We start from the raw sequence: 21,917 nt of genomic DNA on the forward strand, positions 1-21,917 counted from the left end.
CTGTGCCCTTCCCAGGAGAAGCCCAGAAACAACCAGCGGGAAACGGTGAGGGCAGGAGTGCATCGGAAGTCCTGCCACTCTGCCCATCTCCGACTCCCACGGACATGTGGAAGATAGAGGATACAATCACAGAATCATAGAATGGTTTGGGTTGGAAGGAACCTTAAAAAGATCTTCTTCTGCAACACCCCTGCTGTGGATGGGAATATCTTTGACTATATCAGGTTGCTCAAAGCCCCAGTCCAACCTGAGCTCGAACACTTCCAGTGATGGGGTACTCCCAAATTCTGGGGCCAATCAGTTCCAGTGTCTCACTAGCCTCCTCTTAAAAAATTTCTCCCTTCTATCCAACCAGAATCGATCCCCTTCAGTTTAAAACCTTTGCCCCTTGTCCTGTCACTACAGGCCTTGGTGAAAAAGCCTTTCTCCATCTTTCTTAGATGCTTGCTTTATATATTGAAAGACGGCAATATGCAGTCTCCTCAGAGCCTTCTCTTCTCCAGGCTGAACAAGCCCAACTCTCTCAGCCTTCCTTCATAGCAGAGGTGTTCCAGTCCTTGGATCATTTTTGTGGCCTTCCTCTGCACCTGCTTGAGCAGGTCCATGTCTTTCTTGCACCGGGGACCCAGAGCTGGATACAATACTCCAGGTGGGGTCTCAGGAGTGCAGAGTAGAAGGAGAGAATCACCCCTCTCTGCACGGCTGCTCTCAAACCACTCATCCCCTGATATATACTGAGTGTGAGCATTGCCCTGACCCAGGTGCAGGACCTTGCCTTTAGCCTTGTGGAACTTCCTTGGGTTCACAGGGGCCCACTCTGCAAGCCTGCCATGGTTCCTCTGGATGGCGTCCCTTCCCACTGGTGTATCAACTGCACCACTCAGCTTGGTGTTTTCTGCAAACTTGCTGAGGCTGCGCTCAATCCTACTGTGTATGCCATTAATGGAGACATTGAACTGTATTTATTCCAGTATGAGCCCTTGAGGGACACCACTGGTTTCCATTTGGACACTCAGCCTTTGACTGTTAACTCCTTGGATGCGGCCATCCAGCCAATTCCTGGATATGACTGCTATTAATCGAGTGATAGTCAGGAAGATTACTGAAAGCACACAAAGATGACTTTGAAAAATCAGTCCCTGTGGGATTTGCAACATGCTGGTGTTGTTATCAGCCATGCTGTCTGGATTAGCAGGGCATGCCTGTAGGGATCAGTGCACCCTGTGAATCACCAGTGGATCGTGTGACATGGAAGATCTAGCTTCAGGCTAATGTCTAGCAAGGCGGACTTGATGGAGAACACTAGTTGCTGAAGCGGGAGCTACAGCAGAGGTCAGGTGTCAGTGTGTCTCCAAAGCATCCACAATTCCATCCTTCTTTCCTTCCTTCCTCCCCTCCTTCCTTCCTTCCTCATGCTTTAATTTGTTTCACAGAGTGGACTTCCTACTCACAGGGTTAGTGGGATTGTGTCTGTCGTGGGTGGTGCTGTATGGCAGTTCTTAGGTGAAAACTTGAAGATATCATAAACCTCCGTTCAGCAACAGATAGGGATTGCATTTGTTCAGCACTGAACCCAAGGTGCTTAGAGGGGACGCAGAAGCATTTCCAGCACGAGCAGAGACAAACTGCTTCAAAACATCCACTGCGAGTGCAGCTTTCATATGGTGGTGTCAGTTATGCTGCAATTATTTGTTAGGCGTGCTGAGAGAGACGTTGCCAGACGCGACGGGCAGTCTGACAGGGAATGCCCAGCCTCCATTTCAGCAGGGTTTCTTCAGACAGCAGTCCTCTGTGTAAAAGGAGAACTTGCAGGAATGCTAGCCCGGGCTGAACAGAAATGCCGGCACCCTAATCCTCCGGAGGAAAACTCCTCTTCCCTGCCCTTCTGCTAAGACACGGCTGAGTGCTAGAGCCTGCCTATGGTATGGACACACTTTCCTCATTAAGGAGACTCATTAGTCTCCTGATGGGCATCAAGTCATGTGGAATTAAACACGAGGAGAGGTTTCTCCTCACCTAGCATACCATGTCTACTCCACCTAGGTGTTTGTGAGTTACGCGGTTCAGATCTATCCTATCTCAGGATAGCCATGAAGAGACTGGGATGGCCTTTTGCCATCTCCTCATGCTTCTTCTCCACTCAGGGACCAATTTCTGCAGGTCTTCCCTGACCCCACAGCTGGGGAAAGGGAAGTGAATGGACTCTTCCTTTGGGAAGTTTGATTCACAGCTTTTTCTATTGGCTGTGTCTTCTCTTTCCAGTGACGACATTCTTAGGTGGCTTCCTGCAGCCTGAAAAAGACTGAGCATCTCAGTACAGAAGGACCAGATTTTCTAACTGGAAAGGTAAGCAGAGCGGCTGGTAGGACAGACCTGTCATTTGAAGTTGGGCTGCTCTTGAATGAGTGCCCGAGTTGCACAGTTACTCAGACGCCTCTTATGTTCTCAGCTAACATCTCTGGAAGCAATCACTGCTGGGCACTGGGTCCTGGCTGAGAAGGTGTCCTTCCAATTGCCCTTTCCATCACCCATCAAAGCAACTGGGGGGCTCCTGCTATTGGGCAGGTGAGGAGGGGAACAGGCCTCTTGGGGAAGAACAGGGAAGGAAACGGGTCGGAAATGAAGCAATGATGGCCATGTGCCACCAGATAGCAGCAGCCATAGTGTCAGGGTGCTCGAACGGTGCTTGCATCCCCTGTCCTGAGGAGATTCCCTGCTCACCCTACTGAAGGCTGTGCTGGGGACACACCTTTCTCTCCATGAGGCTTGTAGATGGCAAGGTCTGAGTTTAATCCAAGCGATGGGGACACTGTTTGACCTCTAAGCAAGTAGATTTGGGAATACGTATCTGATATCCTCTCCAGCTCGAGTTGCAATGGCCACTTAACTTGGTCACTACTTTGCCAGGCAGCACAGGTGTGTATTACCTTCCTTCCAGATCAGTGTCTTCAGCTCCCTGAGAAGCGTCTCCAGTTAGCCAGCATCTTGCAGGGTGACTTGCAGGGTCTCAGAGCAGAGCCATCCCATGACCCACACTGCTCTCAGCCTCACACGTTAGCTGATCTTGGACTTCTTTGACTTTACCTCTTTGAGCTCTGATTCTAAAGTCTTCCTGCGTGCTGGACTTTGTTTCTCCCAGCAGTACTGTGTTGATGTTGGGGCAGTGCTGCTCACATGGCAAGGAGGGTTCAGCATGTCTATTCTGCGGGAGGTCTAAAAGCCCCGTCATGAGACCCTTAGAGCAAGACTCAAGTGCTAGGTGATTCCTCTACTCCGTAGCGGGTTTGATAAGAGTGAGCAGAGAATCAGTTGGATGCTGTTGTGCAAGTTTGCATTTTTTAAAGGATTCTCCACCTGTAAAGGAAGGGCTATTTAAGGCAACTTAAATAACAGACCACAGTCACTGTCTCCTCGGCCCACTGTGCCATCTCTATGCCCTTTCCCCTTGCAAGAAAAATACATTACTTATACTTTTAACTGCTTGTAAATTAAAGCATGTGCTATGCAACAGACAGGTAATGGGCACAAGCTAAATGTTCAGCAATAGCCAAAATTCCACGGTATCCCATAGCTAACTGGGGAGAAAAAAGTAGCATTACACAGAGAGTGAGAAGAAGCTACTCATGTTCTGTATACAGGAAACTACCGTTTTTATTCTCTAGACACTATGACAAAGACTAATGACAGAAGAAAGTGACCGAGACGTTCACATTTTGTGCATCCCTCAGGTCACCTCTTTGCTGCCTCGCCACATTCTCACTCCTCCTCTTCTATCTTCTTGCCGTGAAACTCCCGGCTCTTCACTCGCAGCTTGTTGACCTGCGACTCTGCAATGTCAGCCCGCTCCTCGGCTTCCTCCAGCTCGTGCTGGATCTTGCGGAACTTGGAGAGGTTGACATTGGACAGCTCCTCCTGTGCGGGGACAGGGAGTCGGTGGTGAGGAGCCCAGGGCAGGGGGTTCACTCCTCCTGCGCCTCGGCATTGCGGGGCTGCGCCTCTTCCCTGGGCGAACACCCAGACCCCCATCCCCCACCCACCACTGCTTACACAGAAGCCTCACATAGACCTGCTCATCCTCTCTTATTCAGGAACCACGGTGACAAGCTTCTCCATTGCTGTATCACTCTTGAGGAGCTATTTTGTCACTTAGATTTGTCATACGAGTCCCTATTCTCCCACGACTTGCTGCCCAGCTACCTGTGTGACTTCGTAGGTTGAGAAAGACCCCGAAGCCTTCTGCTGTTGATCAGCAGCAGAAGTTCATGAACTTCTCAGCCCGTGGATGTGGCCCCTGGGTTTGTTTAGTCTGACCTCCTGTATAAAACAGGCTGCAGAACTTCCCTCACTTCATCCCTGACTGCAGGGTGCCCAGGATCTAAAGGACTCGTGACGTGATAATAAACCCGCATGGCTCCTTCCTGGTATTCATGCTCATCTCAAAGAGCGTGCTGCCCCGATGGAAGGTGGCTCTTGCCCATTCTCCAAGCAATACTTACAGCCTCCTCAGCTTGTCTCTTGTAGGATTTCACCTTCATTTGTAGCTTGTCCACCAGATCCTGGAGCCTCAGAATATTCTTCCGGTCTTCCTCAGACTAGAGTGGTTGGCAAACAGGAAAGAGAATGAATTATTGGTTTCCCACCAACTGAGGTCAATGGCTCCCCTTGGGGGTGGTGTGCACAAGATCCGACTTGCTGTGAGAAAACCCTGTCAGCCCAGGGAGGCTTCCTGCCTTACCTGGTAGGTCAGCTCCTTCACCCTCCGCTCGTACTTGCGCACACCCTTCACGGCTTCAGCGCTGCGCTTCTGCTCAGCATCAACCTCCCCTTCCAGCTCCCGCACCTGCAATGAAAAGCCCATCTTTGGAGCTTCCCTGCTGGCTGCTTATGTGACATATCCATTCATGCACAGGTAAAAGCCCTACGCACTCTGGCCTCCAGCTTCTGGAGCTGCTTCTTGCCTCCCTTCAGGGCCAACTGCTCAGCCTCATCCAGACGGTGCTGCAAGTCCTTCACTGTCTGGTCCAGGTTCTTCTTCATCCTCTCCAGGTGGGCGCTGGTGTCCTGCTCCTTCTTCAGCTCTTCTGCCATCATGGCTGCCTGATGAGAGCAAAGACTCAAAGCCATTTTAGGGCTGCAGACACATTTTGGGAGAATACATCCACAATCAGCAATGAAGGCAGTCCCCGACTCACATCTGTGATGGCCTTCTTGGCCTTCTCTTCAGCATTGCGGGCTTCCTGGATCGTATCCTCCATTTCACCCTGAATTTGGGCAATGTCTGTTTCCAGCTTCTTCTTGGTGTTGATCAAGCTGGTGTTCTGTGTAACATGAAAGATGTGATTTGTACTTTTAGAACTGATGCCTCCACATCAAGAGTTGAAACTGTGAGTATTGTTTATGAAACTCTTAACTGCAAGAGCCCTCTGTGGAGCCATAGCAGCAAACCAGACACGGGTGGCTGGCTGGATTGGCCATATTTCGGTATAGCTCTTCAAGCGTTTACAGAGCAATCACTTACAGGATGCATAGAAATCGCATTCTGTGTTATCCCTTTTTGATGGGATTAATTTCTGGCAGAGTGCCTGACCTGGGTATGGAGGAGCTGCACACGTTCGGTGGCATCCAGAAGCTCCTGCTCAGCCACTTTCCTTGAGCGCTCCGTCTGCTCCAGGGCTGCCCGTAGCTCCTCAACTTCAGCCTGCAGCAGGTTTGCTCTGCGTTCCACCATGGCCACCTGCTCCTTCAGATCCTCCTGTGTCCTGAGAGCATCATCCAAGTGTATCTGGGTATCCTGTAAAAGAGGCAAGAGACATTGCAAGGTGGCAGTGTGCCCTTGGGTGCCAAAAATGCCAGGCATGTCATTTCTCTTTCTGTAGTTTTGCTAAACAGACCTTGAGCACTCCCTGTGTGTTTCTCAGGTTCTTTTGTGCCTCTGCAGCCACGCGGTTGGCATGGCTCAGCTGGATCTCCATTTCATTCAGGTCTCCCTCCATCTTCTTCTTCAGCCGCAGGGCTTCATTCCTGCTCCTGATCTCAGCGTCCAGGGTGCTCTGCATGGACTCCACAATTCTGAGGTGGTTTCTCTTCATCTGGTCAATCTCCTCATCTTTCTCTGCTACCTTCCTGTCAATCTCAGATTTCACCTGGTTGAGCTCAAGCTGGAGGCGCAGGATCTTCCCCTCTTCGTGTTCTAGGGAGGCCTGGACAAGCCAAAAGAGTGATTTAAACTACTGCTTCCTTTCTAAGTAACCTCTTATTTCTTTCCTGCCATTTCTGCAGAAAACTACATCCATACTGTCAGTCTAGGCACCAATTATTAGCTCTGTGTCTACCTCAGCTTCCTCCAGGGAGGCTTGCAGTTCAGATTTCTCCTGCTCAATCTGCTTCTTGACTTTCTCCAGCTCATGAATCACCTTTCCTCCCTCGGCAATCTGCTCCGTGAGGTCAGAAATCTCCTCTGTGGGAACAAACACCAATGGCATGGTCAGGCACAGAGCTGCATGGGAAGGGCCCTGCGGTGGTGACAAGCACCTTTGCTGACCTGCAGGCACAGACCCATGTGGAGCAGTGGGTAGTGGTGGGTGGGGAGAAAGCCCTGCCAGGAGCAGAGGGCCAGGGACTTACGCTGCAAGTTCTTGTTCTCACGCTTGAGCGTTTCCAGGTGGTCCAAGGACTCCTCATAGGCATTCTTCATCTTAAACAGCTCCGTGCTGAGAGAGCGAGACTCCTTCTGGGAGGCCTCCAGCTCAGCCTGCGTTTCCTCATACTTCTGCTTCCACTCTGCCAGGATCTGAAGAGAAACGGGGCGTGAGTATGCATGTGGCAACCAGGAGGGGACGCTCTGCCCTGGAGCCCCTGGCCTGGAGCTCAAAAGACCTTGTCAAAGTTCTTCTGCTTCTTATCCAGAGCTGCGCAGGCAGCATTTGATCGCTCCACGTCAATCATCAGGTCCTCCACTTCATTTTGCAGCCTCTGCTTTGTCTTTTCCAGGGAGGCACATTTGGCATTCACAGCTTCCACGTGTTCCTCTGCATCCTGCAGGCGCTGTGCCAACTTCTTCCTGGGAGGTGGTAAGCACAACTCAGTTAGCAAGGAAGGAGAAATTTGTACTTTGGTGCTTTTCTCAACAGCATGCTTAGCCACTTCACAGCCTCTATTCCACATTCCTCTTGTATTTGACTACATACTAGAAGGTTTCTTTTTGCTGTTCTGTTTCCTACACATGCTTGCCTATTTGTTTTTTTTCCAACCCACATGCATTACAGCATTCATTTGCTACAGTCCTGCTACCCCATCCCACAGCAGAACATTGGCTTCTTCCTGGCAATATCATAGTATTCTCCTCCAATTTCTGTTCTTAGTCTCTACCAGTCTTCTCCAACCTCCCCACATACTTGGCCTCCTCCAGCTCCTCCGTGCGCTGGATCGCGTCTGTCTCGTATTTGGTTCTCCACTGGGCCACTTCGCTGTTGGCCTTGGACAGGGCACGCTGCAGCTCCCCCTTGGCTTCCTGCTCCTCCTCATACTGCTCCCGGAGCAAGTCACAGTCATGGCGAGCGGACTGCAAGGCGTGGGCCAGGGCGTTCTTGGCCTGTGAGGACATTGGGATTGGTAACCTCAATATTTGGCTTGAGATGCCTCATGATAATGAAATTGCCAGTGAAATTAGAATTAAGCTCTAATAAGGCAAATGCAAAGCTGTGAGCTGATGAAGCCTTCATCAATGTGCTCTGGGGTATCAGGATGTGTTTGTGACAGGTCCTCTGGGGACAGTAATGTGTTATTTCTGTAAATGTTTTAACAACAGTGTCTGAAGCACGTCTTGGAGAGTACTGTCAGAATCTCATGAAAGCGTTATGGATGATCTCGTCCACCATCAAAACTATTACGCTTCCTCCACACTTGAGCTTATGTTTTGGGAAAAGTGCACTTCTGGTTTTCAGTCTAGTATTACAAGTGGTTTGGTAAAGAAGGTTGAAGCGCTTTGCATTTTAAAAATATATGATATTGTAGAAATTATTTCTAGATTAGAATCATAGAATGGTTTAGGTTGGAAGGGACCTTGAAGGTCATCGAGTTCCAACACCCCTGCCATAGGCAGGGACACCTCCCACCAGACCAGGTTGCCAAGGCCACGTCCAGCCTGGCCTTGAACACCTCCAGGGATGGGGCCTCAACAACCTCTCTGGGCAACCTGTGCCAGTGCCTCACCACCCTCACAGTGAAAAACTTCTTCCTAATGTTCAATCTGAACCTGCCCTCTTCCAGTTTGAAGCCATTCCTCCTTGTCCTATCTCTACATGACCTAGTAAAAAGTCCTTCCCCAGCTCTCCTGTAGGCCCCCTTTAGGTACTGGAAGGCCTCAATAAGATCTCCCCGGAGCCTTCTCTTCTCCAGGCTGAACAGCCCCACCTCTTTCAGAGTGGGTGAAACAACGTCCTTTCAATATTGGGCAAACCATGTCTTTTCATGCAGGTGAATCGCAAACTCACATGAGGAAAGGCTGAGCCATTTAAATTTTATAGCCATATAAATTATAGATAGAAATCACTTCTGGAACAGGGTGAATTACAATTGCCACGTTCAAACCCACCATTCAAATGGCAGCTGATAGTTAAGTTTTGCGAGATGGTGATCACCGGTAATAGTTGCTCATAATAATTTTATTTAAATTTCAACAGTGTCCAGAGACTTCAATTGAGCTCACAGCCACCATGGAAGTCTGTGCACAAACACTTCCCAGCATTTCAGAGTAGGAGATAAGAATTGTTATTATTCTCATTTTAGAGATTTAGAGAGATGGAGCAATTTGGGAAACGGCTCCTGGGAAGTCTAAGGCAGAGCATCGCACTGCTGTTAGTAAGCAAAGAAATCCAGTCGATACTTTGTTGGCAGCAATTTAACTATTGTGCTTTTTTAAGCTGTGCCTTTTCTGCCTTTGCTTTTTGGAATTATTTCATGTTACAGCTCAACTAATGAAAAACTTCTGTGTAAGTCCTTTGACAATTTTTTTTCTCATGGTTACAAAGTTCCACATGTATTAGCCTATAACCCCTGTTGAAAGATAACCTTCTCTTTCTTAATATACCTGTACTATGGCTTTTGTTCTAGTGTTAACTTTGAGTTCAGTACATAAATTTCGAAGTTTTCCACCCCAAGTCCATATAAGCAGAACAAGAGAAGAATAAATATAATGTCATTATGCATGTCCCAATAGCATGTTAACCACTTTCATGTTCACCAAATACAATGGAGAAAAGCAATTTGGGTCTAAACAAGGGCAGTGTTTTTATGCCCTTTCATTTAGGGGATTCATTTAGGGGATGTGTTGCTTATTGAACAAATAAATTATCCCTAGGAAAAAAATTACACTACACATCCTCACCTTTGTTTCTTCCTCTAAATGTCTTTTGAGTTCCTCAATCTGTTGGGTAAATCCTTGCTTGCCCCTAGACAGCTGAGAAATCAGAGCATCTTTTTCCTCCACCTGGCGTGAATATTCACCTGGGAACGGTAAGGTGACAAAATATATCAACAGTATGACAGTTTCTGCCTGTAAACCCATGCAATCAGGAGTGGCCTGGACAGGTTACAGCAGTTGTCACTTTGCAGCCTGTGCTATGCCCATAGCTTGCAGGTCCTCCCATTGCACCTGAGGAAAGAGGGTGTCTCACCTGATTCTGTCTGCAGACGAGCTCTTTGAGTATTGAGGTCATTGATCATGCGCTGATTCTGCTCCTCCTTAGTTTTAATCTCACTCAGCTGGTCTTCCAGAGTGCGGCACATCTTCTCCAGATTTGCCTAGAGAGCAAGCAAACACAAGGAAGGAAAGGACATGAACACCCGGACTCTGCCTTATCCTCACAGCAGGCACTTTTTTGGATGAGAATGTGGCTGGTAGATGTAGCCTCTGTGCCATACTGTGGCCCTGGGAGCACGTGCTACTGCAATTCCATACCTTGGCTTTGGAGACAGACTCCATGTTACTGGCCAAGTCGTCAATCTCCATCTTCAGCTCACTCTTCTCCTTCTCCAGCTTCTGCTTCACTCGTTGCAGGTTGTCGATCTGCTCCCCAAGCTCAGCTGTGCTGTCCGCGTGCTTCTTCCGCAGGGCAGCAGCCGTGGCTTCGTGCTGCAGCGTGGCCTCTTCGAGGTCGCGACGCATCTTCTGAAATTCTGCCTCACGCTTCTTGTTCATCTCAATCTGAGCTGCAGTAGCCCCTCCTGCTTCTTCCAGGCGCTCGCTGATCTCCTCCAGCTCCCTCGAGAGGTCAGCCCGATGCTTCTCGGCTTTGGCCCGAGAGGTTCGCTCTGCCTCAATTTCCTCCTCCAGTTCCTCAATACGCGCCTGGGGAACATCAGGGACCCTTCACACCCATGTCCTCCTCCTTCCTGACCTGGGACTGGGTGAGAGAGGGGAAGGGGCAGAGACTTGCCTGCAGCTCCTTGATCTTCTTCTGTAATTGCATGCCCAGGGCTTGCTCATCCTCGATTTTGCTCTGGATCTGGCTGATTTCAAAGTCTTTCCTTTGGGCAAAGCAAACCGTGGTAGTGCTCACAGAGAAAAGACAAGTGCACCAGCCCAGCACTCAGGTGCCCCACAGCCACACTTACTTCTTCAGTTTCTCATCCAGCTGCTGCTTGTCATTTTCCAAATCCATTATGCTGTCATTGGCCAGCTTCAGGTCTCCTTCGAGTTTCCTCTTAGCTCTCTCCAGGTCCATGCGCAGTTTCTTCTCCTGCTCCAGGGACCCTTCCAGCTAAACACAACAAGACAATCAGTGCTCCACCAGTCAGGTCTAACTCCATACCTGTCCTCTTCTTGCTCTATGCCTGTGGTCTTACATCATCCACTTGCTGCTCCAGCTTGGTCTTAGATTTGGTCAGGGTATTGACTTTGTCCTCTTCTGCCTGCAGGTCATCCAGTGTCTGCTGATGGGCCTCTTGGAGGGCTTTCTTCTCTTTAGTCAGCTTGGCAATGGTCTCGTCCAGGGTTGCCATCTCCTCTGTGAGGTTTTTCACCTGTGGATTGTGAGAAAGTGCAGAAAGTCATTGTAGAAGACTTGACTACTAGCACAGTGACATTTCACATTGCAGTCCTTAGCCAGGAGCTTCTTTTGGTTTGGGCTGCCGAGCTGTCCAGCTGTGCTCCTCCTGGTATGTTCCAAACTAAGCTTCGTTCTGAGGATACCAGACTGATGTGGGACACATCTGTCCCTTCACCCTCTGCGTGACTCGCTGTGTGTGTACCTTGTTTTCAGTGGCGTGCTTTTCCTTCTCCACTTTGGCCAGTGTTAGCTCAAGGTCATCAATATCTTTCTTCAGCTCTGAACATTCATCCTCCAGTTTCCTCTTCTTGGCTGTCAGCTCGGCATTAATTTCCTCCTCATCCTCAGCCCTTTCAGTCACCTCCTTAATTTTGGCTTCCAGCTGGATTTTGGTTTTGATGAGCTGGTCACACCTTTCCTCAGCATCAGCCAAGCTGTCTGCTTCCTGGTGGGGAGACACAGATTTGCGTGAGTTGTAATGCTCTGAAGATTCGCTGCCCTGTCCTTTGTATCACTCAGTAGGCGTGTGTTAAAATGGGGGATGAACCTGGCCTTCCACTCCAGAACTGGAAGCTCTTGCCAGGTGTCTACTGGGAATCAACACTGATTCCAAATTTTCTGTGTCTCCTCAAAATGCCTCACAGAGAGGGTAGCTGACAGAAAGTCTTCAATAGCTTGCGGTTTTAATTGACTTATGATGAACCTGCTAATATTTGGAGAGTAAAGGCTTTGTGAGAATAACCTAGTGGAGCAAGCGCTGGATTTTTTTGGTGTGAAGAAGCTGCCTTTTCCAATTGAGCTGGAATGGGAAGCATCTGTGTTTCTGAAAGTAATCAAGGCCTTCTGGTGTAGCTGCAAGTAGGAGAAGGGCGTCCTGCTCAGGTTTGCCTTTCCTCTGTTAGACCCATACACTGCTTTGAGAGCTGAGTAGATGGAGATACTTCCCTTCCAGTTCAGAGCTCTCTGCTGTGGATTACATGTTGGCTCGTCTTACAGGGCTCTTTCCTCAGGCAGCAGGAATGCCGAGTCTCGGGTGGAGCTGCCATGAGACTCACCGTGCCCCTGCCCGTGCCTGTTTACTCAACATTAGAGCGTGTGATGTAGACTGTCTCCTACTGCACATTAGTCAGCTTCCTGCAAGTCTCTGCTTAGGGTAAGAAGCATTTTGACTGAATATCATTCTTTTCCCAGGGACAGATGAAGAGTGATACTCACGGCCTGCACTTGCAGCTGCAGATCGTTTTTCTCCTGCAGTAGGGTCACCATTTTCTCCTCCAGCTCCTTCCTCTTGGCTTCAGACTTTGCAAGCTCTTCTTTGGTTTTCTCAAACTCTTGTTTCATGTTGGCCATCTCCTTCTCAGATTCTGCACTCTTCAGCAAGGGCTTGATCTTGAAGAACAGCTTCATCCAGGGCCAGTGCTTGACATTCATGAATGCACGAACATTATACTGGATACAGAAAATGGCATCCCTAAAAAAAAAAACATCACAGGGCAATTGCATATGTTGGTTTAGATGAATTTAGAATTCAATTAGCAAAGTACCATGAGGATATGATACATGGGTGAGAAATGTCTACCTCCTCTCCACCATTCTCCGATACTCCACTCTCATCAGGAAGCCCCTGCACCTAGCTTGTGTCCTGGTCATAATCTCAGCTAGTTTCTCGTCTCTCATCTCCTCCAGCAGACCTATCAGCCCAGCTTTGAAGAACACCTTAAGAAAGGTAAAATTGTAGCACATGAGTCTCAGACAGCATACAACAGAGGCACATAGTATTTGAACACGGCATTGGTTTCTACCTTGGTGTGACCAAATCTGTACTGAGTGTGGTCCACATCAATGGACCCAAGAAGCTTCTCCGAAGCCTTCTTGCTATCCATGAACTGACCATCTGGAATAGCACTTATATTAAGCACTCTGTATCTATAGGAGAAAGCAGAAGACGAAGAAATCCACGTTACTGAAACCAAGACTGCGACCGAAGTCCAGAGCTTTCTCAGCAACAGCTGACCGACTGAGTGATGTTATGTATTAGGGACTGTCCATTCTTTCAAGACAGTGCGAGTGAACTTTTCATAGCATTTATTCCAAGTCAAAGAGAATCCTCACCATCAATATAAAATCAGTCGTAAACTCACAATAAAACATGCCTATGTTATTATTTAGGTACTTCCTGAAGTATAATGTTTCAAGTTTTTTAAGAGGGTCAGGCTAGTCATCTTGCTATGTATAGAGAGGAAGATGTTGCATTCTTACCTCTGTTTGAAGTCAGCATACAGGACTCTGCTGGGGAATCCTTTCCTGCAAATTCTGATCCCTTCCAGCACACCGTTACAGCGCAGCTGATGCAGCACCAGCTCATGCTCCATGGCACCTAACAAACACCATCATTAGTGACCACCCCATTGTTTGACGCTCAGGAGAAGAGCTTCTGCTGCTCAAGTTTTCCTCCCATTGGATCCCCTTACCAGGTGTTTTTGTTTCATTTGGGATGATGCAACGTACAAAGTGGGGGTGAGTGCTGCGTAGATTTGTCATCAGCTTGTTTAAATTCTCCTGTGACATTACAAAATAAAGTTTAGATCAACAAATGAATGATCCACATCCCTGCAGCTGCATGTATTTCCTCCAGTAAAAGGAGATAATAGTTGTCAAATTTAAACTAGATTGCAACATTTCCATAGCAACGTACAAAAGCTTATGTCTTATTACTGCTCCATTACTTATCAATTGTGCATGGTAGCAGTATTGAAAACTATTGGTCAAACGTTCTAGACGTTCTAGTCCATCTAGAGATGGACTTATTTCAATGTCATATTTAGCTTAAAAGATTGAAGTGGACAAAAAAAGTCTAATGATAACTTTTGAAAGATTTTTGTTTTTATATATTAATAAGAGAATATATTTCCATGTTGAAAAAGAGAAGAAACTAGTCCACCATTTAAATGGAAAGAAAATTTACCTATAGTACATAATCTTCTCTATCTTCTTGCTATAAGACTTCAAGAATTAAAACATCGCTTTTAACATTTTAAATTCCCTTTCATGATTAAAAAGTGACAAATTGAGGAAACGCGTACATACCCGGAAAAGAGCTGAGACAGTTTGGAAAGAAGAACCCTTCTTCTTCCCACCCTTTTTGCCACCACTGTCTGTAAAGTAAGGAAGGAGAAAACAATATTAAAATATTGATGCTAAATTTTGAACTACAGAACGGAAGACAATTTTTAAACATAGGTTTTCCTGTTTGATTTTCTGTCAACATTTTCCCACATTAAAGATAAAGTTTTCACAGAGCTGACCTGCGTCTGCTCCACCATAGTTGGCAAAGAGTAAGGCCAGTGTCTTCACAGATGATTTCTGATACAACCCAATGACGGTTTCATTCAGGGGGTCCTTGTTCTTCTCCAGCCAGCCAGTGATGTTGTAGTCCACCGTGCCAGCATAGTGCACCAGGGAGAAGTGGGCCTCAGCCTTGCCTTTGGCAGGCTTGGGCTTCTGGAAGTTGCTGGACTTGCCCAGATGCTGGTCGTAGAGCTTGTTCTTGAAAGAGGTGTCAGTTGCCTTGGGGAACATGCACTCCTCTTCCAGGATGGAGAAGATGCCCATGGGCTGGAAGACATTACAACAGACAAGAGGGAGAAACAGATACTTTGATTGGAAAGATCTTAGGTCTTAGGACAGAAATCTGTGAACAGGAAGGATACCTTCTCAATGAGCTCAATGCAGGCAGCCAGGTCCATCCCAAAGTCAATGAATGTCCATTCAATTCCTTCCTTCTTGTACTCCTCCTGCTCCAGCACGAACATGTGGTGGTTGAAGAACTGTTGCAGTTTCTCATTGGTGAAGTTGATGCACAGCTGCTCAAAGCTGTTGAACTGCCCAAAGCAAGGAGAGGTGCACAGGTTCTCAAGGTGTGGCAAATAGCACAGCGTTTTGCTAGCATTCTCCTAGTGCTGTTGGAAGTTCCCCAGCTGAAACACCACTCCTAACCGTGCTGTAACAGCATGTGTTTCCTTAGCAGGACTTCTAGTGTAAAATTTACTGGTCTCAAAGGCTTTTATTATTATTATTGTTTTCATTATTTTTGAAATCAAGCTAAAAGTAACATTTCTTTTTTACTGTGCATCATCACTGCATTCACGTGCTGTGAACTTTTGCGTAGCTCTACCCTTTCCTTGGCTTTTCCAAGAGCATCCACACCTTTGCCTTGCATCTGTGTAAGCCTTAGTCCTAGAGCTGTCTCTTTGTTTGCAAAGCCTAGGACCTTTGCAAGCCCAAGGGCCTCTCGGACCACTTGTCAGAAAGCAGAGCTTTCTTCTACCTATTGAGAAAGTTAGAACCAAAGTGTTTGTTAGGAAAGCCATTTGAGGCTGTGACAGAGAGGAGGGAGGGTTTTCTAGAGAACTGCAGATGAGGAGGATAAACTTCAGAATCTTCTTAAAAAGAAGTGTGCCTTTGAGTCCGCATGACCACTCCCTGGCCCTCCTTTGACCATGGTGCCCAATCCTTGTTCCTTACATCAAAGATCTCAAAGCCAGCAATGTCCAGGACACCAATGAAGTACTGTCTGGGTTGCTTGGTATCCAGCTGTTGGTTGATGCGAACAACCATCCACAGGAACATCCTCTCATAGACAGCCTTTGCCAAGGCACCAACAGCATTGTTCACCTAAAGAAAAGAGGACATTTGCAAAAGTTACTGCACATAGAAATTTTATGGAATTTTAACTGTCTTAAGAGAAATTCTGAGGTATAACCATGTATTCCTAGTAACCAATTATTTTACCTGCTCCACAGTTTGACCTTTGGTCACATATTCATTCCCAACCTTGACTCGGGGATAACACAGGGCTTTGAGCAACTCAGCTGAGTTCAGGCCCATCAGGTAGGCAGCCTTGTCAGCAACTGAAAATCAAGAGAGACAAATAAAAAAAATATCATTAGACAAGGACTAGAAATTGATCAATGGATGGTGTCTCAGAAATGACACCAATGTTCGAAATGCTTGACTGCAAATCTTTTAGTCTAGTATCACAGCAATATATTGAATAGAGGAAAGCTGTGAAAGTCAATGTTGGTATTTTTTTGAAAGTAGTTATCAGTAAAAAACCTTTTCTTGAATATTTTAACTGAATTTATGAACTGAAAAAATGCTTTCAATAACTTTCACTTTAAAAATACAGGAAGATTACAACTTGGCATCTTAGTCACTATCTAAGAAAGCTCATATATTTAAATAGGACACAGTCTGCACTGCCAATAGGAGAATTATGTACGTGCCCGAGCTGATTTTAAAGCCTATCTTTGAAAATGGGGAAGGTGCCTCTTCAAAAAAAAAGCTTATCAAAACCCTCTGTGTGCTAAATGGAGAAATGTATTCAACTAGCCCATCAAAATGTAACTGAAGGAGTATCATTCATTTAGATAGTTCAGGGATCAGAGAATCAGGTTCATAGCTTCATGGACAGTAAAAGAAACATTATGTAGTTTTCACTGGATTAAGCTATAGCTTTTGTCCTCTCTACAAAAAGTATCTTCCAAAAACTTATTTCTTTATTAAAAGGTCAGTTGCTAAGGACCTTCTGTGCCATCGGGCTCTGCCTGCTCCTCTCGTTGTTTCTGCTTGAACTTCAGGTTCCCATAGTGCATGACAGCCCCTGTCAGCTTGTAGATGGCTGTTTTTTCATCAGCGGTGAAGCCCAGGATGTCAATGGCACTCTGCAATCAAAACAATGAAGTAAAAACATTGCCCAAAAACCTTAACAATCTCATTGAAAATATTTTCTCTGTAGTACTTACATCTGTAGCCATGAGCTCCTCCTGGTCATCAATGCTGGGAACAGTGACCTCACCTTGACTCACAAAATGGAAATCATAAGGATTGGTGGTAATGAGGAGCATGTCTGAAAGCAGGAAGAGACAAGGCACAGGCTTAGTTTTGCCATCCATGTAACAGAGGGAACCGTTGCTCAGCCATCATCCTCAAAAAGGCATAATGATCTTTCCTACCAATTAGCTCCGGCTTCTTGTTGGAGGTGACCTGATAAAATATGTGGTAGCTTCTTTCTGCCTTGAGCTGGAAAGTAACTCTGGACTTCTCCAGCAGATCTGTCATGGAAGGTAGGACAGAGTTAGCACAAGAACCGGGGAGACGTAGAAGGAATAGAATCAGGCCAGGAGAGTCTCTTACAAGTTTCAATGTCCGCAGAAGCCAGTTTGCCTGTGGCCCCAAAGTGGATTCTAATGAATTTGCCCTGTTCAGGAGAAGAAGCAGCATTTCAGCCTGGATGCATTTCATTGCCATCTCCTTATCTGAGAATACCACGAGCCCATCACTACTGTTATAATAAGGCGGGATTTTGTCCAAAGCAACAACTTACAAAGCGTGAGGAGTTGTCGTTCCTCACAGTTTTGGCATTTCCAAAGGCCTCCAGCAGTGGATTGGCGCTGATGATTTGATCCTCAAGCGTTCCCTGCAGGATGATAATTATTGCTGGTTATCCTTTCCAAAAATCACATGAGGAATAGAGGAAAGCCTTGATTCAAGCCGGCATCTCTTAAGTTACCTGCATTTTGCCTGACTGCTCCTCCTTCTTCTTCTCCCCACTCGCTGCAATTGTTGCAAAGTACTGGATGACACGCTTTGTGTTCACAGTCTTCCCTGCACCGGATTCTCCACTGTCAAACCAGAGAGAGAAGCAGAGAGCGTGTGGTCAGGCAGGAGGTCCCCTGGCACTGGACAGCCCCACAGGGACCCGAGCAGGGGATGTACATACGTGATCAGGATCGACTGGTTCTCGCGATCTGTGAAAAGACAGAAAGAATTTTCTCAGTGCTTCTTAATTCCAGAGAAATAAACATCTATAAGACAAACTAACTGTGAACTGAAGCTTCATTAGGAGTGCAGGAACACCAGATAGTCAATTCCCAATTAAAATGCCCTGGTAATGTAGCACTTAATCACTTTCAGGATTTTTTGAACTTCCCCCAATAATAAATGAAGTATTATATGGATATGGTTGTAAGATAAAATATACTAGCTTCTTTTTAAGGTATTCATCTTTTACTCCAGATCGATATTTCTGTATATAAGAAAGAACCAAACCCAATTATTATTTTGTAATGTCAATATGAATAAAGTGACTAAAATATGTAAAATAAAGTGAATTGACACTTTCTGGGTGCTCAAGAGCCTTATGAGATCAGTCCATAGGCCTTCCAGAGTTCAAGGATTTTTATAGCCGGGCATGGAATATTTTATGTAATGGTTTGGGTAGGCTCTGCATGAATTCATCTCCTTACTTTAGTCATTGAAAGATATCTTTGGGACATGACATTTTCTTTTGTAGGGAATATCCAGGACAAGTACGTTGTATGTGATTTCCGATTCTCTTTGCTTTTTTAAAATGTTTCAACTGATAGTTGCTTTGATGCTTCCTAGCTGTTCAAACATTTTGCAGAAGGAAAGAATGAATTCTGATTTGACTTTCTATACAACTCTTTATTTCAGAAATTTCTGTCATATGTCCCCTCAGTTTTCTCTTCTCCATTGTCAGTGTCCTTACCTAGCTATTCATACTGAATTTATTTCATGGCTATGAATAATATTTTGTCCCTTGGTGAACTTTTCAAGGTCCACTATCTCCTTTTTTTCAGTGTGAGAAAACTAAAACTGACTGCATTATTCAAGATGTCAACGTTTCACTTTTTAATGGAATATGATATCATGAAACTATTGCTCTTTTTGCTCTTTTAGTTCTCCTTTTTTTTTTTCCAAGTAATTCCTAAAGGTATCTTTTTTTTTTCTTCTGCCCTAATGAGCACTGAACCAAAATTTCTGTAGCATTGTTTCACTGTCAGTCTGAGATCTTATTCTTGAGAGTTAAGAGCTATTTTGTAGCTAACCCTTCTGCCAGTCTTCCCTTTTTCATTGTATCTCCTGCCTTCTAGGCTCTGTCTCCTTCACCTGACAATCCTTTGGGTTCTAAGGAAGTAAAACAGCTCTGATAGTGCACTTATCTGGATTTGGAACTTCAATTTATAATGATTTTTTCTTACTTTCTGATATGGATATTATGTTAGTAATGGTTGGTTCCATGCTTTTTGTTAAGATAGAGCACCGACACATCTGCAGCATTGCTAATTCTGCTTTCCATCAGACTTTGTACTCTGCAATTACAAAATTTAATTTCTAGACTTCCCTCTACAACATTCCCGGTATGCTTTCCGTGCTATGTATCTTATTTAAAGATGGTCATTCTCAAATGACATATATGATGTAAACATGACTCCATAAGTTCAAATATTATCTGCAGAGAGAAGTAAGATTTTTCCTGAAGTGCACAATACAATATCATTTGAAAGTATATGAAGCAACTTACCAGTCAGCATGAACTGATAGGCATTGTCAGAGATGGAGAAGATGTGTGGAGGGGCCTCCTGGCGCTTCTTGCCTCGGTAGGCCAACACCACCTCCGGGTTGTACACCGGCAGCCACTTGTAGGGGTTGACAGTGACGCAGAAGAGACCCGAGTAGGTCTGCGAGGAAGGGAGACAGCACGTTGGCTTCCACTTAGCCTGGCACAGCAGTTCCTCCTCGCTACCCAACAGAAGACTGCTGCCGGTACTTACGTAGATCATCCAGGCTGCATAACGCTCTTTGAGGTTGTACAGCACAGCGGGTTCGTGGAGGTGGGTCATCATGGCCATGTCCTCGATTTTATCATACTTGGGAGGGTTCATGGAGAAGATTTGATCTTCCTTCACAGTTAGGGTCTGCCGAGGAAGAGAGACCAATATATGTCAGCTAAGACCCCAGAGCGGGAATTAAATTATGTTCTCAGGCCTTGCGTTTTTCTCACCTCTCCTGCTTCACTCTGGACAGTGACCTTCCCTGATTCCCTGCTCTGGATTGTTCCTTTCACAAAGGATTCCTTAGGATGCACCACAAAGACGGATGTCTTGGCATCGAAAGGCCTATTCTGGGCCTCGATTCTCTCCTTCTCTGACTTTCGGAGGTAAGGAGCCGCCTCCCCAAAGACGGCCATCTCAGCGTCCGGAGACGTCATGTCTGCACTTTACTGAAGACACGTCAGCAGAAGACTGAGGGGGAAAGAAGACACTTTCCATCAGTTAGACAATAGTTTTCTGTGCTGATGATGAAATCTTCTACAGTTTCTGTCTTTCCAGTATTTAAACTAGTATGTCATTTTCAATAACACCTTTTGAAAGTTAGTTTTTATTTGAACACCTAAGTACTTACATCCCACTTGAGAATGAGACAGCATTCTAAATAATTTTAGTCTTCTAACTATGAACATAATTTTTAATATTGATTATAATTTTGCAGTATTATCATACTGGTGTGTGTTTTGCCATTTTACTATTGACATCCTGAAGAACTAAACCTAAAGCAAACATTTCTCTTCTGTTGCCCTTGTCAGCAATGAGTCTCCAAGACGTCTTTACATTGCCCATGATCTGTGGAAAGTGAATTTACTTACTTTCACACTGTTTACATGTTATCAGGCTCAGAGCAATCTTTTCTGCAAGGTAATTTGGCTAACAGTCAATAACTTAGGGTTTTGCCTCTCATGACATCAGAGGTTCTAAGTCAGTCACTAGTATATTGACAAGCTGGTAACTTTCTTCTTTTTGTTCCATAGTATTCCAGAGGTAAATTTTAAGTTGGAATAAAAAGATGCCATGGAAGCAGATAGAAAATTTTAGCTATTAGAAGCAAACCCTGCAAACCCTCTTTTCTGGTTATCAGAAGCAATCAGAATGCAGTGAGACATGCAATATAAAGACATGCTCAGTCTCTGCAGTCCTACAGAACCCATACACTTACCTTGAAACTTTCAGTGAGAGCAGGGCAAAATAGTCCCAAGGAGATTTTATAGAGTCTGGTATGCAGATGCTCTGGATTCTTCCTCTTTCTTCGGTCAAAGCATTTTTGGCCAACCTTCTTTGGCAAAGCATTGTTTGGCAGACTTATCTAAAGACATAATTGTCATTTGATTTGACTAGATATAATTAGAAATTTTTTATATCTTACCAACTATGTGGCTATATCTACTATAAATAATTTGACAAGAGAATTAAGGAGGGAATCTCGATCAGTTAAGGCACTTAGAGAACTTGGATGCAGGACAGTGAGTTGAGGGGTCTCCAGGTGTTGACAGTCACTCAGCAGTCCTCTTTGGATGGAGGGCTTTGGTGTAGCATCTGCTCTGCCTACACACAAGCCAGTGTTAGAAACTAAAACGTTTTTTGAAATTCCTCTTAGACTCAGACAATGGTAACAGTTCCTATGTGAGACAGCCCATAAAATGGAGAAGAGGAATTGTTCCGCACTTGCCAATCTCCATAACTCCTCCCCACTGCCTGAACAATACAGTACATCAGCAAACAGAGTTTTTAGATCAGCTCATCAATAGGGCTATGAAGTACCAAAGACAGTATAAGATAACTAGAACTAAGATCTCTACAGGACTAAAAGGAAGGACCATGCAAGTAATGTGGTATACTTCCTTAACAGAGTAGCCCACAGAGAATGAACAGACATGTTCATTTTAAAATCCAGGCTGTCAGATGAGGAGTGCTGAGACTGCATGGTTCACTCTCCTGAAGCTGTGCATAAGTAGATCCAAACCTTTCAGTAGCCTCTTGGAGGTATCAACCGTGTTACTGACAGTACTACAACCTGGACCAATTAATGTTGTTACTTTCACATCCTGCCTTAGCTTGGAGAAGACTTTCAGAAAGGCTAGTCTGAAAATAAGGTAATATGTCAGAGTTCCCAAATAGACAATTAGGAATTTGCAGACATACAGCTTGGTTCCTAATTTTCCTGAAAAGAAGT

General features: G+C 45.6%; 1 protein-coding gene across 1 annotated transcript; it reads right to left on the reverse strand.

Moving 5' to 3' along the window:
• Positions 1-3,626: 3,626 nt before the first annotated feature.
• Positions 3,627-20,932, reverse strand: LOC309678790 (myosin heavy chain, skeletal muscle, adult-like). Its single transcript, XM_082491942.1, has 39 exons — positions 20,904-20,932; positions 19,915-20,155; positions 19,685-19,828; positions 19,435-19,591; positions 17,830-17,857; positions 17,620-17,731; positions 17,434-17,526; positions 17,244-17,307; positions 17,063-17,161; positions 16,853-16,956; positions 16,633-16,771; positions 15,840-15,958; positions 15,573-15,722; positions 14,759-14,929; positions 14,354-14,663; positions 14,136-14,203; positions 13,520-13,607; positions 13,308-13,425; positions 12,851-12,974; positions 12,628-12,764; positions 12,264-12,519; positions 11,251-11,493; positions 10,846-11,022; positions 10,615-10,760; positions 10,437-10,527; positions 9,959-10,348; positions 9,675-9,801; positions 9,386-9,504; positions 7,395-7,591; positions 6,877-7,060; positions 6,625-6,790; positions 6,333-6,457; positions 5,892-6,200; positions 5,588-5,791; positions 5,193-5,318; positions 4,927-5,097; positions 4,736-4,840; positions 4,497-4,592; positions 3,627-3,912 (listed from the first exon to the last, which is right to left on the reverse strand). Exons 2-39 carry the CDS (start codon positions 20,119-20,121, stop codon positions 3,757-3,759), a joined length of 5,820 nt encoding a protein of 1,939 aa, XP_082348068.1. The 5' UTR covers positions 20,122-20,155; positions 20,904-20,932; the 3' UTR covers positions 3,627-3,756.
• Positions 20,933-21,917: the final 985 nt, after the last annotated feature.

This window comes from Vanellus vanellus, assembly GCF_965231255.1.
Source record: "Vanellus vanellus genome assembly, chromosome: 17".
NCBI classification, from domain to species: Eukaryota; Metazoa; Chordata; class Aves; order Charadriiformes; family Charadriidae; genus Vanellus; species Vanellus vanellus.

Coding starts and splice junctions, on each gene's coding strand:
- LOC309678790 (XM_082491942.1), bottom strand. CDS start 20,121: ATGACGTCTCCGGACGCTGAGATGGCCGTCTTTGGGGAGGCGGCTCCT. Junction 15,723..15,839: donor AAGGTCAAACTGTGGAGCAG/GTAAAATAATTG, acceptor TCTTTTCTTTAG/GTGAACAATGCTGTTGGTGC. Junction 12,520..12,627: donor CGGAGAATGGTGGAGAGGAG/GTAGACATTTCT, acceptor TTTTTTTTTTAG/GGATGCCATTTTCTGTATCC.